Raw genomic sequence first — 17,058 nt, 5'->3', positions numbered from 1 at the left:
TTTGAGCTGTACACAGTGTGACCCTTAACATTTCTGAGTTTAGCTAGGATGATAGTCCAAACCATTCGTAGGGTAACAGGTCACCAAATTCATTGTTTAAATCTGAAAATGACTTTAGTGGGAGAGCCTGTTAAAAATACAGTTGTTTTCCTACCATATATGAAGTTGATTTCCTTAAAACAGAAAGAGGGAACCAAAAGGCAGGCATATTCCTACCCTCCTTCCAATTTCACCAGTTATCTAGATGTTATAACTATGTTGCTATAGTTCTGATGTCAACACATATTTGGGGAAAGCTTCTCCATCCAACACTGACCTTAGACCCAAAACTGCCTCTTTTTGTCCATCCCCAAGTGGCAGGGACTTGGATGATTTTTACAAGCGTCAGTTAAGAGTGGCTGCTTTAGTTCCTCCCCTCTTTTCCCTTTATAGAGAGAGGAAAGGAGGATCAGTGAAGTTAAAACAGGGAGGGAATCCTTGCTCTTTCTATCCACTGATGGTAACCAGGAGAGAGTACTCTTTCAGCTAGCTGGGGGGACACAGACATCTGTAAGCCAGCTGGGAACATTTTGTGGGCTGTATGAGGGATCTGAAGTATATCTCTGCAGCTCAGATATTCTCTTCTGCCCTCAAAGGATGTGAAGAATGACACCTGCATATAATACACATTTTTACTGACATAAAATTACTCTTTTACTAACACATAAGTGATAATCCTTGAATATTTTACTGTGTGATCAATGAGAAGAAAATGCCCTAAAATATGACTACCTGGTGCAGTTGGCTTGGTCCATGTTTATCAACAGTCCTAAAACCATGTTGTGTATTTTCAATAAAGTGAATTTGGAGTGGTGTATTCTTTTAAAAAAAACTTTTCAGAAAAGGGTTCTCATTTACCCAGCAAAATGCTTTTGTTTGACCATGTCCCCCTTGGATGCTTGTTTATTTGAAAAAGATAGTCTGGATACTTAATTGTTACAATTTTTGAGATACATTTGAGAACTGGATTCAGCCTTGTAAGATGGAGATCTATGTGTATGAAAGGAGTCCATATTCAGATACAGCTACTGCTTTATTCATTTTGCAGTGGAAGTTCATTCTTAGCTGCAGTAATTCATTGCATTTAGAACATAGCAGTGTGAGATTAAGAACATAAATGTGTACATTCAGTGCTTTGTTCTGCGTTTTTAAATGTTTACAAGTTGGTAGTAATTTAAAGCAAATTGTTGAAAACCCGCATACTATTAATATTTTAAAACAATCTTCTTTTTTTTCTGTTTCAGTTGCACATCTTCTAATCCAGCCTTACAACATGGGTAGTGCACTTCAAGCATTGCACTATGAAGCAGACTGACGCCAGAGCTTTTTTTAGTGTTAGTGGGCCAGGATCTTGAATACCACTACAGTTACCCATATATACAAAAGCTGTGCAAAAGGAATTGTTTATAACCTCCTCCAGCTCTTGTTGAAGGACACTGCCCTTTTAATCATTTGGAACAGCTTCCTTGTTTGTTGCTAAAGAACTTCCCTTATTAGCAGCTTTACTCTCTCAAGTTGTACTTCTTTCTTAATGCCAGTACAGAAATGACATACTCTAATGGACAAAGTTTCACAATGAATTCAGGAAAGCAAATAAGGATTTAACATCTTTTAAAAAAGAAAAAAATCATCTGGAATTAAACCACCTTTCATTTTAAAAGAAAAATGCATTGAATTCCCATCACCACCACACACCATTAGTATTTTGTTCATCACAATAGTAATGAAGAAAAATGGGGAACATTTGACCTTTCAGGTATTGGACTGAAACTACCATTATCCCTCACCATTCACTAAGCTGAAATGGGAGTTGTTGTCCAATAATATCTGGAGGCATACTTGTGGTTTAGAAACTGAAACATTAGGATTATGTCCAGATGTGTCCATCTGGTGGTAGATTTTCTTTCACATTCTGTCCAACCCCAAGTCTGTCCTCAAAAACCCAGGGGCTCTATAGCTGATTTCATTACAGGGAGGCAGGGGGCAAAGGAAGGAAGAAGTTGAATCCTACAAATGGAAGTCTGCACACACACAGACAATGTTGGATGGCGTTCTGTAGCACTTACATTTGGTGAAATTTTAATAGTACTTCATAAAGTGAGTGATTATGCACACAACACCATCATTTGTTTATAAATACATAAGAGTTCAGTGCTCAGCACAAAGACTCATTAGCATTACTGGTACATTAGCACTAATTTTGAAAGATGATTTTGTTGAACTGGAACACCTGTTTCTTTTCCACGTGTTCAACAACTGAGTGCCCAATATTGCTAAACATATGGACCAAGTGACAGTTATATTGCTGTCCAGCACATTTGTCATTTTGAACACTGCTGTTAAGAATTATCACTAATGGAAGATGAATGTAAATATGATGCCAAAACACTGGCCATAACCCAAAGTGCATTGCAGGTAGGATCTTCTTGTAGCCTTTTTTGAAGGGGATTCAAACATTTGCTATGCAAGTACTAGACTGCACAACATGCGTGTTCCTCTGTCTGCCTCGTTTTTCTGCCAATATTGGATTTTTTTTTTAATTCCAGATTTCTTAAGAAGGAGCAACTTTCTCCCTTTTATTTATTTCATATATTTTCCATGGATTTTAGACATTCTGTTTCTTGGATTTCTAAATGAAATAATAATAAAAATATTTCCCCACTAGTTAGTTAGTGCATCACTGTTGCCTACTGGTCCAGTCCAGTGGGCTGCTAATTGAATCCTGCTAGTACAACATCTTCATGGATTTATCAGACACAACCTTCATATTGCCATTTGGGAAGCTTGTAGTAATGTTGAGGATTCTAAATCAAACAATTTTCTGGCGAAAACTCTTGTGCTGCAACAGTGGCAGCAAATTCAATATGAATTGCAAGGTTTATTGGCAAGAAGGAAGTGGGCAACATACAGTATTCTGCTGTTGGATTTCTGCTCAGTGTGTCTTTATCTTCTCCCCCTGTTGGTCAGGAGAGACCTTGTGGGGGAATCTCCTCCAAATGTATGTCATTCTGTCAGTGAACAGACACAGTTTCACAGTATCCATTTAGGAACTGGCAGAAATAAATGCTGTGTCCTCTTCCATTGTCCCAGTCTCTTCGCATTAAGAACCTAGACAATGAAAAAACAGACAAACACTGAAAGTATATTTGAGCAAGTAGCTGAGCATTTTCTGCTCTTCTATAAGTAGGCAATAGAAAGTTAATACACACATTTTAATAGTTAAAAAGGTCAAATGATCACACATTAGAAATAAGCCCAAATAGTTAGTCTTTATATCTAATAACCACATATATTAGTTCAGATGCATTGCAAGCAGTTTCACACCTGTGTAATGCAAACTCTCTGGTACTTCTTAAGTGTTAGTGAAGTACATCATTTTGATTAGTTTTGAACTTTGCACTGTTTGATAAGGTCTGCTGTACTTTCAGTCCCATAAGTTATATTTGAGAATAGTACAGGCAGACCATATAAATATGATTTAGGAAGCAGCAAGGATGCCATATGGATGGGGGACTATGTGAAGGGATGTGACTTAGACAGGTCTTCTAAGAAAACAGATTATAAAAAGAAACATTTCGTGCTTTATTTTTCAATCAAAATATTGGACTTCCACCATGTCAGAATTGCTGCTTTTTATTGCTAGAAGCCACAGAATAATGGCTGAGTTTGTAACATGTATTGGCAGACTTGGGAAGAAACGTGAATTAAGCAAAAAGATTTCACCTCTGCATCTTAGTAAGGTCAAATACATGAATTTCTAGACCTTCGTATCCATTTTAAATTAATTATCAGCAAGCTTTCTTTTTTAAAGTTACTTAAGTTTATAGTGGGCACCTTTAGAATCATTCTATGTTTCCAAGCTGTGAGAATTTTAGTCAAAGTCTTGGACAGTGATTTTCTGGGTCCCTGTCAGTGGCATTTCACTAAGAGTCATTTGAAGATAGAAATGCATATCTGTCGGGAGGTTACTTCTAAGTTTTTCTTTACTGTTTTATAAATCTTCAGAAGAAAGCCAAGTTAATAGGAATACTTTATTAATAGAATGATGTCCCACAACCATTTTGCTAAAAACTTCACCTTGTCTTCCTGATAACTAAAATGAAGAGAACTTACAGATTGCTATACTCTATTTTTAATAAAACATTTCCTAAAATTTCAAGCCTATGTTACATCTGTTTCCATTCTGTCAGAATAATAAAAGTTGGAGGATACAAGGACATTGGTTTATTTCCTTTTCTGAGTATGTGAAAGAAGTATATGTGCCCCAGAGTAGAGTAGAGTTGATATGGAAACAGTTGACTTTGTGTGACAAAATCCCATCTCTGTATTTACCTTGGCGATGTCGCCCCATGTTGTAAGGCTGGAGGAGTGGATTTCATCTTCAACAGGAACTGAATTAAACTGTTCTCTGAGAGTGAACATAAAACATGATTTTACATTTACATTAATGTAAAAAGTTAAGTAATATTTTTTCCCTCTCTTTGTTTTCAGGTTCATGGTAGGCTGTGGTAGGTGTGATGATTGGTTTCATGGTGATTGTGTTGGTTTGAGCCTTTTTCAAGCACAGCAAATGGGAGAGGAAGACAAAGAATATGTCTGTGTGAAATGTTGTGCTGAAGAAGACAAAAAGCCAGACTTGATTGATTCAAACACGTTGGATGCACAAGTGAAACTGGAAACAGCCAGAGACAGTAGAACAATGGAATATGAGAAACCTGGAGTATCAAAGCAAGCCTCCACGTTTCCTCAAAATAAAACCAAGTCAGGAGAAGAATCTGTGAAGCACAAGGTCAAAATTTTTAAACGGGTAAGGAATTAGCTGTTCTTTTTAAATTCTGCAACATTCATAGATTATGGCAATATTTTAAATAGCTTTTTCTCATACTAGCATGTTTTGGTTAAAAAAATTAAACTAGTTTTTGAGTATTTAGCTGCCTAGTTTTGGGGGGAAAGTGGGAAATAAATAAATAAAATAAATTGCAATAGAATATATTTTTAAAAATCTGAAAATTATATCTATTTTTGTATACTGACTAGATTTGGGTCAAAGGAGTTGCAGAAATTCCATATTAGTTTAAGGAACAAATACCCCAAAGACCATACATATAGAATGGTATCAGATCAGAACATATCCCCCTCTCCTGTGGTAGTTAAAATTGTTGCTTATTAGCTAATTCGGGGGGGGGGGGGGGAGTTCTCAAGTTCACCACTCAGATATTAATAAAGGGTCTCTTCTACCTTTCATTCCTTCCCTCAACCATAGTATTCGATGCAATCATGCTAATGTGCTTTAAAGTGTTGTTATTTCTTATGCTATTAGTTACAGCAACACATCAGTCATTCTGTCCATTGAAATCATAATTTGAGGCCCTTTTTTGATAGCTACCAAGACGATCTTCCAAAATGGTGTCTCCTTACTACTAACTCCTTAGAGTAAAATGTGTCACCAGGGAGACCCATTAGATGGTCATCTTATTATAATTTTGCACATGACAGAAAGATTGTTTCCACAGGCCTTTAAGGACTGTTGATGAGGGCATTTTAAACTAGAAACATTTATGATTTTACTGTCACATTGAATGCACTATGTTCATTTTAGCTTGTGTTAGGCTCTATGCTGTTTACTTTTGTATTTTCTTACTGTTTACATGCCCTGCGAACATAACTTAATGTTCAAGATGTGAAATATGAGCATTTATGAAATATATATTTATATAACTAACATATTTATGTAATTAATTGGACTTTTAGCATGTGAAATTTAAATATATGTAACTTTTAAAAGAAGTTTTTAATCTTAATTGTGTCATTATTCTTTCTGTTTGTTAATCTTTATTTCAGGAATCAGCTGATGGACGGTCAGTGTCAGAATCTAAAGAGCCTGAAATGAAGAAGGGACAGCAAATTCCTGTTAAGAAAACTGGGCAGTTGGTTACACCTCCTCAGCGGTCTTCTGAAGAAAAGCATGAAAAAATGACTAAGGACAGTCTTAATGTTGCTTGTTCGAGTGAAAGTGCAACAAAAACAGGTACCGTATATACTCGACTATAAGTCGAGAAATTTATGCCCCAAAATTGCCCCTAAAATCTTGGGTAGACTAATAGAAGGGTCAATGCAGCAGTAGTGCTTAGAAAGGTTCTATAGCAAGCAAGCCTGGCGCCCTTATCTCCATTGAATTCCTCCCCCTCCAGTCTATTTGCAAGCCTTTGCATCCTATCGGAAAAACTTCCCTTTGAAAAGCACTTGCCCGGTCCGTTTGCAAGCCTTTGCATCCTATGGGGAAAACTCCCAATTGAAAAGCACTTGCCTAGTCTGTTTACAAGCCTTTGTTTCCCTGTTTCATTTGCAAGCTTTTGCTTCCTATGGGGAAAACTCCCCATTGAAAAACACTTGCCTGGTCCGTTTTGCAAGCCTTTGCTTCCTGTGGAAACAAATCTCCATTTAAATCCACTTGCTTCCTAGAGGTCCAGAAAAGGAGACAGAAGGACGGAAGTAGTATTTCCCCCTTTCCATCCTTCCTTATGGACCCCTAAGTTTTACTCTCGACTTATCCACGGGTCATATCAAAATCCAGGATTTTGACCCTGAAACCTTCCCTCGACTTATACATGAGCTCAACTTATACACTAAAGCTTGCAGTGTCTTATTTTTCCAAAGTATTTAAAAACATATTGCTAATCCTAGTAGTAAAATGGACAAGCACCTGTTTTTGATAATACAGTTGACTGATATCAGCATAATTTTAAAAGGAATGGAGATTTGAATTCCTAACATACTGTTTTTAAGGTTGAAAAGGAATCATAATTAAGGTGCACTTACACAGACTAGGAGAACTCCTCTCTTGGTTTTTGTTCTTGCTCACTGCCTTTGAGTTGACCTTGACTCATGGCGACCTTGTAAAAGAGACATCTCCAAGACCTTTTATCCTCAATCACTTCCTTCAGGTCCTGAAGGTTTGGGACCATGACGTCCCTGATTCTGTCTAACCATCTGGCATGTAGTCTTCCTTGCTTTCTATCACCTTCTAACTTTCCTAGCATTATTGTCTTTTCTAGTGAGCCATCTCACAATGTGGCCAAAGCAGAACACCCCCAATTTAGTCATCTTCTTACTTTGATTTATCTTTCCATTTAGGTGTTCAGGAGAAACAGGAAGTTAAGAAAAAGAGAACAGAAAAGGGGGGAACAGCTAGTACTGTACACCCACCTGTTGCTTCTGCATCCAAGCCTTCTGCTGATCAGATAAGACAAAGTGTTAGGCAGTCCCTTAAAGAAATCCTGGAGAAAAGGTATGTCTTAGGCCCTAAAACTCTTATTTCAATTGCTGATATTTCTTGGGGGGGAAATTAAAATGTGTATCTTTTAGGCTTGCAGACTCCTCACTGAAGATTCCTGAAGAAAGAGCAGCAAAAGTTGCAACTAAGATTGAAAAGGAACTGTTTTCCTTTTTTCGGGATACTGATTCTAAGTATAAGAATAAGTACAGAAGCTTGATATTCAATCTGAAAGATCCCAAAAACAAAGTAAGTGCTTCAGCTATTATGTATTATTTAAACTACTGCTTGCCTTTCTTCCTGGGACTAATGCAATTTATTTTAGCATACTCATGGATATTTCTCCTTTATTTGTATTTTTCCTTTTCTACCTCAAAAAACAGCAAACTAGTAATTCTCTGCTGTCCTCCAGTTATTTTGGTAGTTATCCAAATTGGAATAAAATGTGTCATGTTTCTGACTGGTACACCCTTGAGTTTGGTATTTAATGAAAACACTGGACCAGCCTAGTGTAAGCTTCTTTTTCATGATTTTTAATAAGGGATGATCACTTAGTGTACTGATCTCCAAATTTCCCAACAGCATTTGAACAAGCTGTTTCTTTAGCCTTAGTTATGAAATGCATTAACTAGGCATTAAAGAGATACATGGCTGTGGATATAGTCAAGCTGTGTTGGGAGTTGCATGCTGGATTGTCATCTCTTCTTCTGGCAGTAGTGTGCATATGCAGCGGATGGCTTGGGCTCACCACATCCATTTATTCTTTTGGCCACTCTTCCACTTGTGCAGCGAGGTCCTAAATATCTCCCTGTTAGAACAGTGAAACAGTCAAAGGGCTCAGAGCCAGGTGGAGATTGAAGAAATAGGTAACTCTTATAAAATCAACTTCATTTTTTAACAGTCAGTAGTAACTTTTTTTTTCTGATTTAGATTAAACTAGTCTGTGTCTCTTTCTGTTGCAGTATGGGTAGTAATTATGCAAATTGGCAAATGTGTCTCAGACTGATGTGTTCGGAGTGTACAGAGCTTTCCACAGTATTTCCAAAAGACTCAAGAATGTTCCATGTATACAAACAGAGAATATACATTCCTAGTCAACACTGAACATATTTAAAATCTAGTTCATTATACAGTGCGCCCGCGCCATATGCGGACTTGAGCGTATGCGCTCAAGCCGCGGTGTGCGCGCGGGGCGGAAGGGGCAGCGCGTCCCATTCAATTGAATGGGCGCGTGCACCTGTTGCGCCCCACGCGCGCCCGCGCCGCCACGCCGCCGCGCACGAGCCCCATTGTTTCCAATGGGGCTCGAGCATAGGCGGAATTCGCCTTACGCGGAGGGATCCGGAACAGATCCCCCGCGTAAGGCGAGGACGGACTGTATAGACCAATTGCAAAAACTTGGATCTTTGCTCAGCTCAAGCTCCTCCTGATAAAAATCCTGATAAAAATCAAATAATTTTGTTTGTAAAATAATACAGTTGAGACTCTCTTGGCTTCTGTTTTTAATCAGTGTGCTCTTTTAGATAGCCCAGGTATTACGTGCATGGCAGGGGGTTGGACTGGCTGACCCTTGCGGCCTCTTCCAACTCTACGATTCTATGATTCTATTATATTAAAAAAAAACCTGAATCCTAAGTCTATTATATTTTGATTTCAGCTTCACTTTGAGAAATAACCAGCTTAACACTTTGGTAGACCTACATCTAAGTCATTTATGTTAAACGTTGATTATTTATGTCAGCATAGAATTTCTGTAGAGCAGCTGTAGGGAAGACAATTTACAGAGTTTATGTTCATGTCATGTTGAAAGGCTTAGTGTATTTAATTTTATGATTGAACCTGCATTATAAACACTAAAAGGTTTTTAAAATTTTGTTAACTATAACTAAGTATGTGTTATTGTTGTTTTTAGATACTCTTTAAAAGAGTATTGAAGGGTGAAGTAACTCCAGACCACCTTATAAGAATGAGCCCAGAAGAGCTGGCTTCTAAAGAACTGGCTGCATGGAGGAAAAGAGAAAATAGACACGTATGGTTTATTCATTTAATATTTAATAGATCTTCTATTTCCTACTTTTTTCAAACTTCTAAAAAGGCAGTGGTTGCTGGTGGCCTCCATGTTAGTATGGGGTGAATTTGCTCTAGGTTTCAGTATGAATTTTAAAGGTGCAGTCCCTATGTAAGTTTAGCATGTTGGATAGCTCTTTTAAAGTTTAGGCTAAAATGCATGGCAAATTCAAATCCACGGGAGCTACCAGACATCACTGAGAAAAGATGTTGTGCCTGTATCAGCCTTTGTTGATTTTTGACATTATATTTGGCAAGGGCTTGGAGTGGATTGATAACATTTTCCCACCAGCCCCCGCAGCGGTGGGAATCATAACTTTAAGACACGGGGCCAAAACAGATGACCCTTTTGTGCTGCCATCTGGGCAGATTCGGAGCACAGCGTTTATATGCCACACATCCTGAAGCTGCCCTGTCCGTTTACACTTGGGTGCCTTAAAGATGCTATGGTAGCACGGTGTTTATATACCAAATGTCACCAGACCATCTTAAAGCTGGCTGCCGGCTGTGGCAGGGCAGGAAAAGCCAGCTTTTTGCTGGCCAAAAAAGAATGGATCTTTGCCACTCCTTTTTCAGTTAGGTTGAAGGTGGATTAGGGCCACGGTGTGTGGTTGCCACAGCCTCAATCCATCTTCAGAAGGGGTGGCTTCAGGCAGCCCCTTCAGGGCTGTCTGTTTTGGGCCATGATTTGCTCTGAAGAAACATTTTCTGGCTATAAAAATGCCGTTTGTCTTCACAGTCACAAAAGGAGTGAATATCCATTATACTTCTAGTTGTTATGGAGTTTGTTTGGAGCAACTGTAAATCAGAATTGCTCAGAAGCTCACTTTGTGGCTACTGAAGAGAATGGCTAATCTTGAAAAGGGTCTGTAAAGGAGTGAGCATATTATTAAAAATAAAACAGTTCTAGTTTTGCCTCGAAGGTGATAGCTGTGATTAATTCCTGCCCTTGCACTATTTTACCCTGTCTCATTGCTTCCTTGAATAAATATGAGCAACACATTGCATTTTAAACAAAAGATTATTCATTTATGTATTTATTTATCTATCATATTTTTATCCTACTCTATAATCAAAAGGACTCCCAGAATATTACATCTATTAGTTTATATGTAATAAACAAAATTCACTTTCTACCTTCAATCTTAAGTCTAAATTCAGTTTTTAATTTCTACTAGCATAGACTGATTAAATTATTGGGAACTTGGTAAGTTAACACTTGTAGTAGGTAATTTGCACTCATTCACTGACTTTGCTCTAATTGGGAGTAACAGGCGAAACAGATCAATCCTGAGAAAGCCAGATTGGGCCTAACTGCACGCCAGAGCTCCAATCCACCTTTTTTGCTGGCACAAAAAGAAGCGGTATATTGCTGTTGCTTTTTGTGCCAGCAAAAAGGCAGGTTTTCCTGCCCCCATCCCACTGCGGCTGTATGGTGCTCCTGTGGCATGCTATGTCTAAATGCTGCACCGCCAGAGTGCCCAGAGGCCGGCCCATGTGGGTATTGCAACTGTGTGGCGTGAAGCTAGCTTCCAGGTGGCTTCAGAACATACGGCATCAAAACTCTGTGCTCCAAAGCTTCCCAGATGGCGGTCCTAAGAATTGTGTTTTAGACCTTATAGTTTAAAACAGGCAATGACATTGGTTCACAGGCCACAGATATTGGTCACCAGACTTGTCAGCCCCCCCCCCCCCCCTCCATTGCTCTCACACCTCAGAAAAGCTCTTTACCTAGGGAGTATGGGAACAAGTTTACTATGACACTTCTGAGCTGTTTTAGATTTAAAACCAAAAGTGACCAGAAGGCTGATAGAGTGTTGTTGGGCAGGGACAAGGTTTTGTGTAAGAAAAAAGAGGCAGATATGTTTGTAAGCAAATTTGTTGGGGGATATTTTTCTTATGTAACGCGATGAAAACCACATTGAGCCTGCCCCATTGTGCCTACACTGTTGTGTCAAATCTTTTTAGACTGGGGTAAGCACTGTGTGGCTTGTGTTCTAATGTTCTTTAAAGGTTTGTATTCTTAAATGTTCTTGATTGATTGACAGGCCTGTATTGCAACCTTTCCTGGTGATACAGGTCTGTTAGATAACTGTGTCCTCTGTTCTCATAGGAGCTGTCTCAATGGAGTTCAGAGCAAAGTGCTGAGGCCTGGGGAAGATTGTTTCCTCAGGCTAACAGTATTAGCGGACTATACCCCTTTAGTACTTGTATAGAAGCAAATATTTTCCAGGAGAAATAAGGGGATGAATTTGGCAAGGTGGTTGTGCTTATATGTGTAGTCTGATCCTGTTGGAGAGGTTAATCATCAGTGTTTGCGACAGACAGCAGGTTTATTTTGTCCAGAGCAGTAAATGTCAACATATTTAGAACTTCATGTGGGAAAAATAAAACTCAGGACAAGAGACTACGCAGTAAAATGCAAACGTAGCTTCATGTTTGATCATTATGAAATCAGCTTTGTGAAGTCAGCTACATTCTGGTATCCAGAATGTAAACTTAGCAGATAGATGTGATAGTGCAATAATTTATTTTTGATACATTCAGATATCTATTGAAGTTTTCATACTCTTGGCTCCTGGGTAACTGGACATAATGGCTGGATTCAAATGTAGTGCTAAATTGTGGTTTAGTATTATGTCAGTAAAGCTTGCGTTCATCAGTTCTCCTTACCTCTTCTGGCATAACCATAGCTTTTGCTTCACCTTTTCTCTATCTTCATTTTAGTGTTACATCTGGATTCCAGCAAACTGTGGCTAGTCCAATGCACTGAGGAACCTGTGACCACCCAGATGTTGTTGGACTTGAACTCTCCATGTCTTACCCAGTGGTAAAAGATTTATAGGAATTGAAACAGCAACATCTAGATGGCTATAGGATTCCTAATCCTGGATTACTGAAATAAACCAATGTCAAATAAAGGCTTATGAAATTTATTTTCTTAAAAAAAAATCAGTTAAGATTATGCTCAGTTTAGGCCACAGACATAATGCTAAACCGTTTAATTCAGAATGGTAGTGAAACATCAATTTTTCTCCTTATGTTGATTCAAGATGAGGAAGAGAGAAGCTTGTGAGCCTAAGGCTAGTTCACAAAGCTCTAAGATAAACTGTAGTTGGTTGTGTCAAAATTGGTTTAAATTCTGAAGCAGCTGTAGAATAACTCTTCTCTTATCTGTTACTCTTCCTCAGTCCTGTACCATTGATCATGTTAAACATCTAGTGTAGACCAAATCCAATTCAACCAATGCCCATCACATTCAGCTAACATAGCCATTGACTTTGCTGTTTGGGGTGGAGGAAGTGGGGCTCTTATCTACTGGAAATGGACATTTCACAGGTAAGAGCCAATGTCCCTTTCAGCATATCTGAAGGCCATGGAGTTGAAGACAGCAGTGTTAAGCCTTCTGGTGATCTTTTTTGCAGCTTTTCACACTGTACATTTCATCTTCTTTTCCTTCTTGACAGACAATTGAAATGATTGAAAAAGAACAGAGAGAAGTTGAAAGGCGACCAATCACAAAAATTACTCATAAAGGAGAAATAGAAATTGAGAGTGAGACGCCAGTAAAAGAACAAGAAGTAGCCATGGGAATTCAGGTTACATTGCCTCTACTATTAGTATAAGATATTATGTGTGTGTATAACAAAATCAGTGTGTTGTTTTTAAAACAGAAATAAAATCTCTTTGCCTGCTATTCTTAAGAGGTGCAACAAAATGTTATCTCATATTAATTTTAATTAATTTGCCCAGTTGAGAAATATGTAGGAATCTCTCAGAGAGGCCCACATTTCCTTTGTAAATTTTAGTTCTAAGGGCAACTCATCAATATTAGAGAAATATAAAAATAGATCGATGTTTCTAACTTTCCTCTCCTAAAGTTCAAAATCTTTGTAGTGACAGTTTGTAGTGACTTCTGAAGTTAAGCTCACATTCCTGATCCCAGATCCATTAGCTGGAAGGAAAGGAGTTGGGATGGGAAGAACAAAACCCTCTGCTTACAAAGAGAATGTCTTTCAGAATAGCTCCTGGAACTCCTGCAGAAAACTCTGCCAATGTAGATCTATCTTCAGTAGTGTTTTTCCAATAGTAGGTTTTCCTATATAGCTGTGTGGTAGATCATTACAGGGTCAGATAGAGACATCCCTAGATTCACTGCATCCAAGTCCCTTCATTTTCCCAAGAAAGATCAGGTTTGATTGCTCATTGTAGTGGCCTGAAGCTGACAGAAGTTTCCCCCCCCTCTCTGATTAAGTGAGTGGGCTGGGGTGAAATATAACTACTAGTATGAAGAAGGCCAACCCCCCCCCCCCCCGGCTTGGCTGATGTGAGGCCAGCAGGCTTTGGAAATTACAGATGACCTTCCATTTTTTTACTTGTCCACCCTGCTTAGGATTGCTCTGTCCATTGTGACTCATTTAGCCTAGTGTTAGTAGCCACCTGGTACTTTACAGAATGATATTTTAATTTTAATGTTTTATCTCCTTATGCACAGGAAACTCCTCCAGTTAAGACTGTGGAGAAGATGGAGGAGATGGAAAAAGAAAAAGAAGTTGATGGATCTGCTACTCCTGATACAACAAGTCAACATAAAAACCATCTGTTTGATCTTAACTGTAAAATTTGCATAGGTAATATTAACTAGCATATAAATATACTGATTACTTCTTGATTTGCCTGTTCTCATACTGCTGGCATTGCCACGGCTACAGAGTAACATGACAGAAGAGACAGGAGAAACTGCAAAATGATATCCTTACATAACCCTGTGAGTAAGGTTGGACTAACAGAACCAGGAAAGTCCATTACCTCCCTGCACTTCTGTTTTAGTTAACAGTCACTTCTGTTTTCCAAACTAGGATGCTATAGTTAATTTTAACTGTGCTTAGTTGAAAGACATCAGCTCCATAAACTGGCTCAAAATGGGCTTTTTCCAACAAACCATACATAACTAAAGCTAACCATAGTTTGTCCAGGTTTGGAGGATACAGGGAGCTGCAATGACTGAAAGCAAAATATTCACTCCCACTACCCCTGTTAGAGTGAGCGAAAGAGGCAGACAAGCTTGTGGCTTATTGTGGCTTCTTCTCATAACAGTAAACTTTAATTTAGTGTTGCAACCAAATCAGGGTTTTTGTATTCCCATCAGAAATTTATTTATATTCTCCATAATGATTATTTGAAAATGCTTGAGCTGAGTACCTCCCAAATTATAGAAATGCATAAAGTTCTCAGTTTCATTTCAGACAACAGGATTTTTAAATGTTAGAGCAATAATATTAGAGCAGTGTTATAATTACAGATGTTATGATGTGTTTTGAGTGAAGCTTTCAAATTTGCCTTTTCAAGGTCGAATGGCACCACCAAGTGATGATGTTTCTGGGAAAAACGTGAAAATATCTGTTGGAGTGGCCCGGAAACCCTCAGACAATGAAGCTGAAAGCATTGCTGATGCACTGTCTTCAACAACAAACATGCTAGCTTCTGAATTATTAGAGGAAGATAAAGAGTTGTCAAATGCAGCACTTACCCCTTCTTCGAGCTCTAGGTAATGTTTTGAGATTGCTAGTAAGTGTAAATGTAGTGCCCTAATAGGATTGTAGTGTATTCCCTATCTTTTGTCTCCATTCATTATTTCCCTACAATATATTGTAGCCTGTAGACCCCTTGGGAGCAAGAAGTGAGTAATGCTGTGCACATCCAAGGTGCCAATAGTGGAGTGGTATAATACATTGAGCCCTTGTTATCCACTGGAGTTTGATTCCAGGACCCCCATGTGGATACCAAAATCCATGGATGCTCAAATCCCACTATGTACAATGGGGTAGTAAAATGGTTTCCCTTACATAAAATGGCAAAATAAAGATTTGCTTATTTATTTATTTATTTATTTATTTGTTTATTTATTTATTTGGCAAGAATATTTTCAAGGCCTCAATGGTTGAATATGTGGATAAAGAGGACTGTTGTAGTGTTAAAAATAACAATCATATTTCAGGTGGCCCACAGACTATTTACCAGAGCAGTCTGTGTGACCAAACAGGAGATATTTGTTAACTTTGCAACATCTTCTCATACTTGCCTTTTACCCAATGTATTCGCAATCCTTAAAAAACAGTTTCATTTGATGATTACAAATCATTGCAACCATTATTTGGTTGATTATTTTTCTCTGTCTTGTTATACTATGGCTAAAAGGTTCATAAAACGTTTCTCAAACTTATTTCTATTGTGTACATTGCCAAAAATTCCCAGGATTCTTTCACTTCTTTAGTTGCTGCCCTTTGAATGCCAATCTACATGATCTTTGGTGATATTATCTTTGTTGGTATATCACTTTGATTATTTCTGTTGACAACAATATCCACAAGATCAAACTTGATGTATCATTCTTACTTATGCACAGGGACAAAGTGGTCCTACATGTGGCCATTTTCACCTCCAAAATTGGTGGTTCCTTTCTCCATCAACATATAACTCTCCCAGTATTTTTTACTAAATCACTGACATGCCTTTAGAATCTGGTTATATTTGTTGGTTGTTTTCCAGGAATTAGTATGTTATGTTTCTCTTTCTCCCTAGAATAGCCAGGTTGTAGTCATTATTTTATTCTTTACTTTCTACCTTCAGATCAGAAACACCTGGCACTGTTGAAAGTGAAACACTATTTCTAGCTCGCCTGAACTTTATTTGGAAAGGGTTTATCAACATGCCATCTGTTGCAAAGTTTGTTATCAAGGCTTACCCGATCTCTGGCTCCTTTGAAAGCTTAACAGAGGTAATGTTCTGACTACAGCATTATTGTCTTCTCTAGGAAACTATTCTGAATTTTCTTTTCACCACTGCCAGATTAACTTTTGCATGTAGTGGTTTAAGATCAAGGAATCCACAGCCCTGAGTCTGCAAGACCCGAGAAGGGCTGTCAGTAAGTGAAACTGTTGAAGACTTCTCATTCATAGGGTCACCATAGGTCGAAGGCAATTAATAACAACTAAGTTTAAAACTGTGAAGAGTTGTTAATTGTTTTGCCTAGGAAACTTTAGATCATAACTGTTTAACTGTTTAATTTAGGGATGAGTAAATGCAGTTCTCCAGATGTTTTTATACTGCACCTCCCATCAGCCCTAGTCAGCATAACTAATAAGGAATGCTGAGAGTAGCAGTCCAGTAGCATCTGAAGGACTATACTTTGCCCAGCCCAGTTTAGTAGATGCTAATGGGCTTCATATTCATTCATCATGACGTGATGATGGTCTTAAGGCTTTGCTGATACAGTATACCAGTGGTTGCATCAGAGATTTAAAGCATATTCTCTGGAGGAGTTAGGAGGAGCGATCCACAACCAGTGGTTAGGAAATAAAAAACTGGGCTGTGAATTGCTCCTCCTACTATCCAAGAATGACTTATGCTAAGTACCAATGTTTGAATCTCATCCCAGCACTTTCTGTAGGGTTAGAGCTTTTCTTTTTCTTTTTTGGGCTGTCTTTATGCTTATTGGCTCACTAGTGCCACTAAAATGCTATCCATTCAAAGCAGTAGAAAATTATGCCACTTAGCACTTTGTAATGCACCTTCTGTTATAAATGATGAGTGTCATACTTATAACTCTAGCTTAACTGTAAAGCCTGGTAAGTTCAGTAATGTCAATAAAATTTAAATTTATAAATGTCTTGTTTTAG

At 38.2% G+C, this 17,058-nt stretch overlaps 1 protein-coding gene across 7 annotated transcripts in view; it reads left to right on the top strand.

Moving 5' to 3' along the window:
* PHF3 (PHD finger protein 3) overlaps window positions 1–17,058 on the top strand; it is a 56,274-nt gene that overhangs the window by 34,062 nt on the left and 5,154 nt on the right. For 6 of the 7 annotated variants that reach the window (XM_089530995.1, XM_089530996.1, XM_089531002.1 and 3 more), the window contains 9 exons: window positions 4,531–4,846; window positions 5,881–6,067; window positions 7,174–7,327; window positions 7,405–7,561; window positions 9,225–9,341; window positions 12,847–12,978; window positions 13,875–14,010; window positions 14,729–14,927; window positions 16,010–16,157. In XM_089530995.1, coding sequence (XP_089387121.1) covers window positions 4,531–4,846; window positions 5,881–6,067; window positions 7,174–7,327; window positions 7,405–7,561; window positions 9,225–9,341; window positions 12,847–12,978; window positions 13,875–14,010; window positions 14,729–14,927; window positions 16,010–16,157 — 1,546 coding nt within the window. Of the gene's footprint in view, window positions 1–1,358; window positions 1,796–4,530; window positions 4,847–5,880; window positions 6,068–7,173; window positions 7,328–7,404; window positions 7,562–9,224; window positions 9,342–12,846; window positions 12,979–13,874; window positions 14,011–14,728; window positions 14,928–16,009; window positions 16,158–17,058 lie in introns of those variants that run through there. The other variant, XM_089531001.1, reaches the window with a different exon arrangement.

This window comes from Sceloporus occidentalis, unplaced genomic scaffold, assembly GCF_023333645.1.
Source record: "Sceloporus occidentalis isolate IW3139 unplaced genomic scaffold, rSceOcc1.0.p SCAF_6, whole genome shotgun sequence".
Lineage (NCBI taxonomy): Eukaryota > Metazoa > Chordata > Lepidosauria > Squamata > Phrynosomatidae > Sceloporus > Sceloporus occidentalis.
This window is presented reverse-complemented; position numbering and strand designations above follow the sequence as displayed.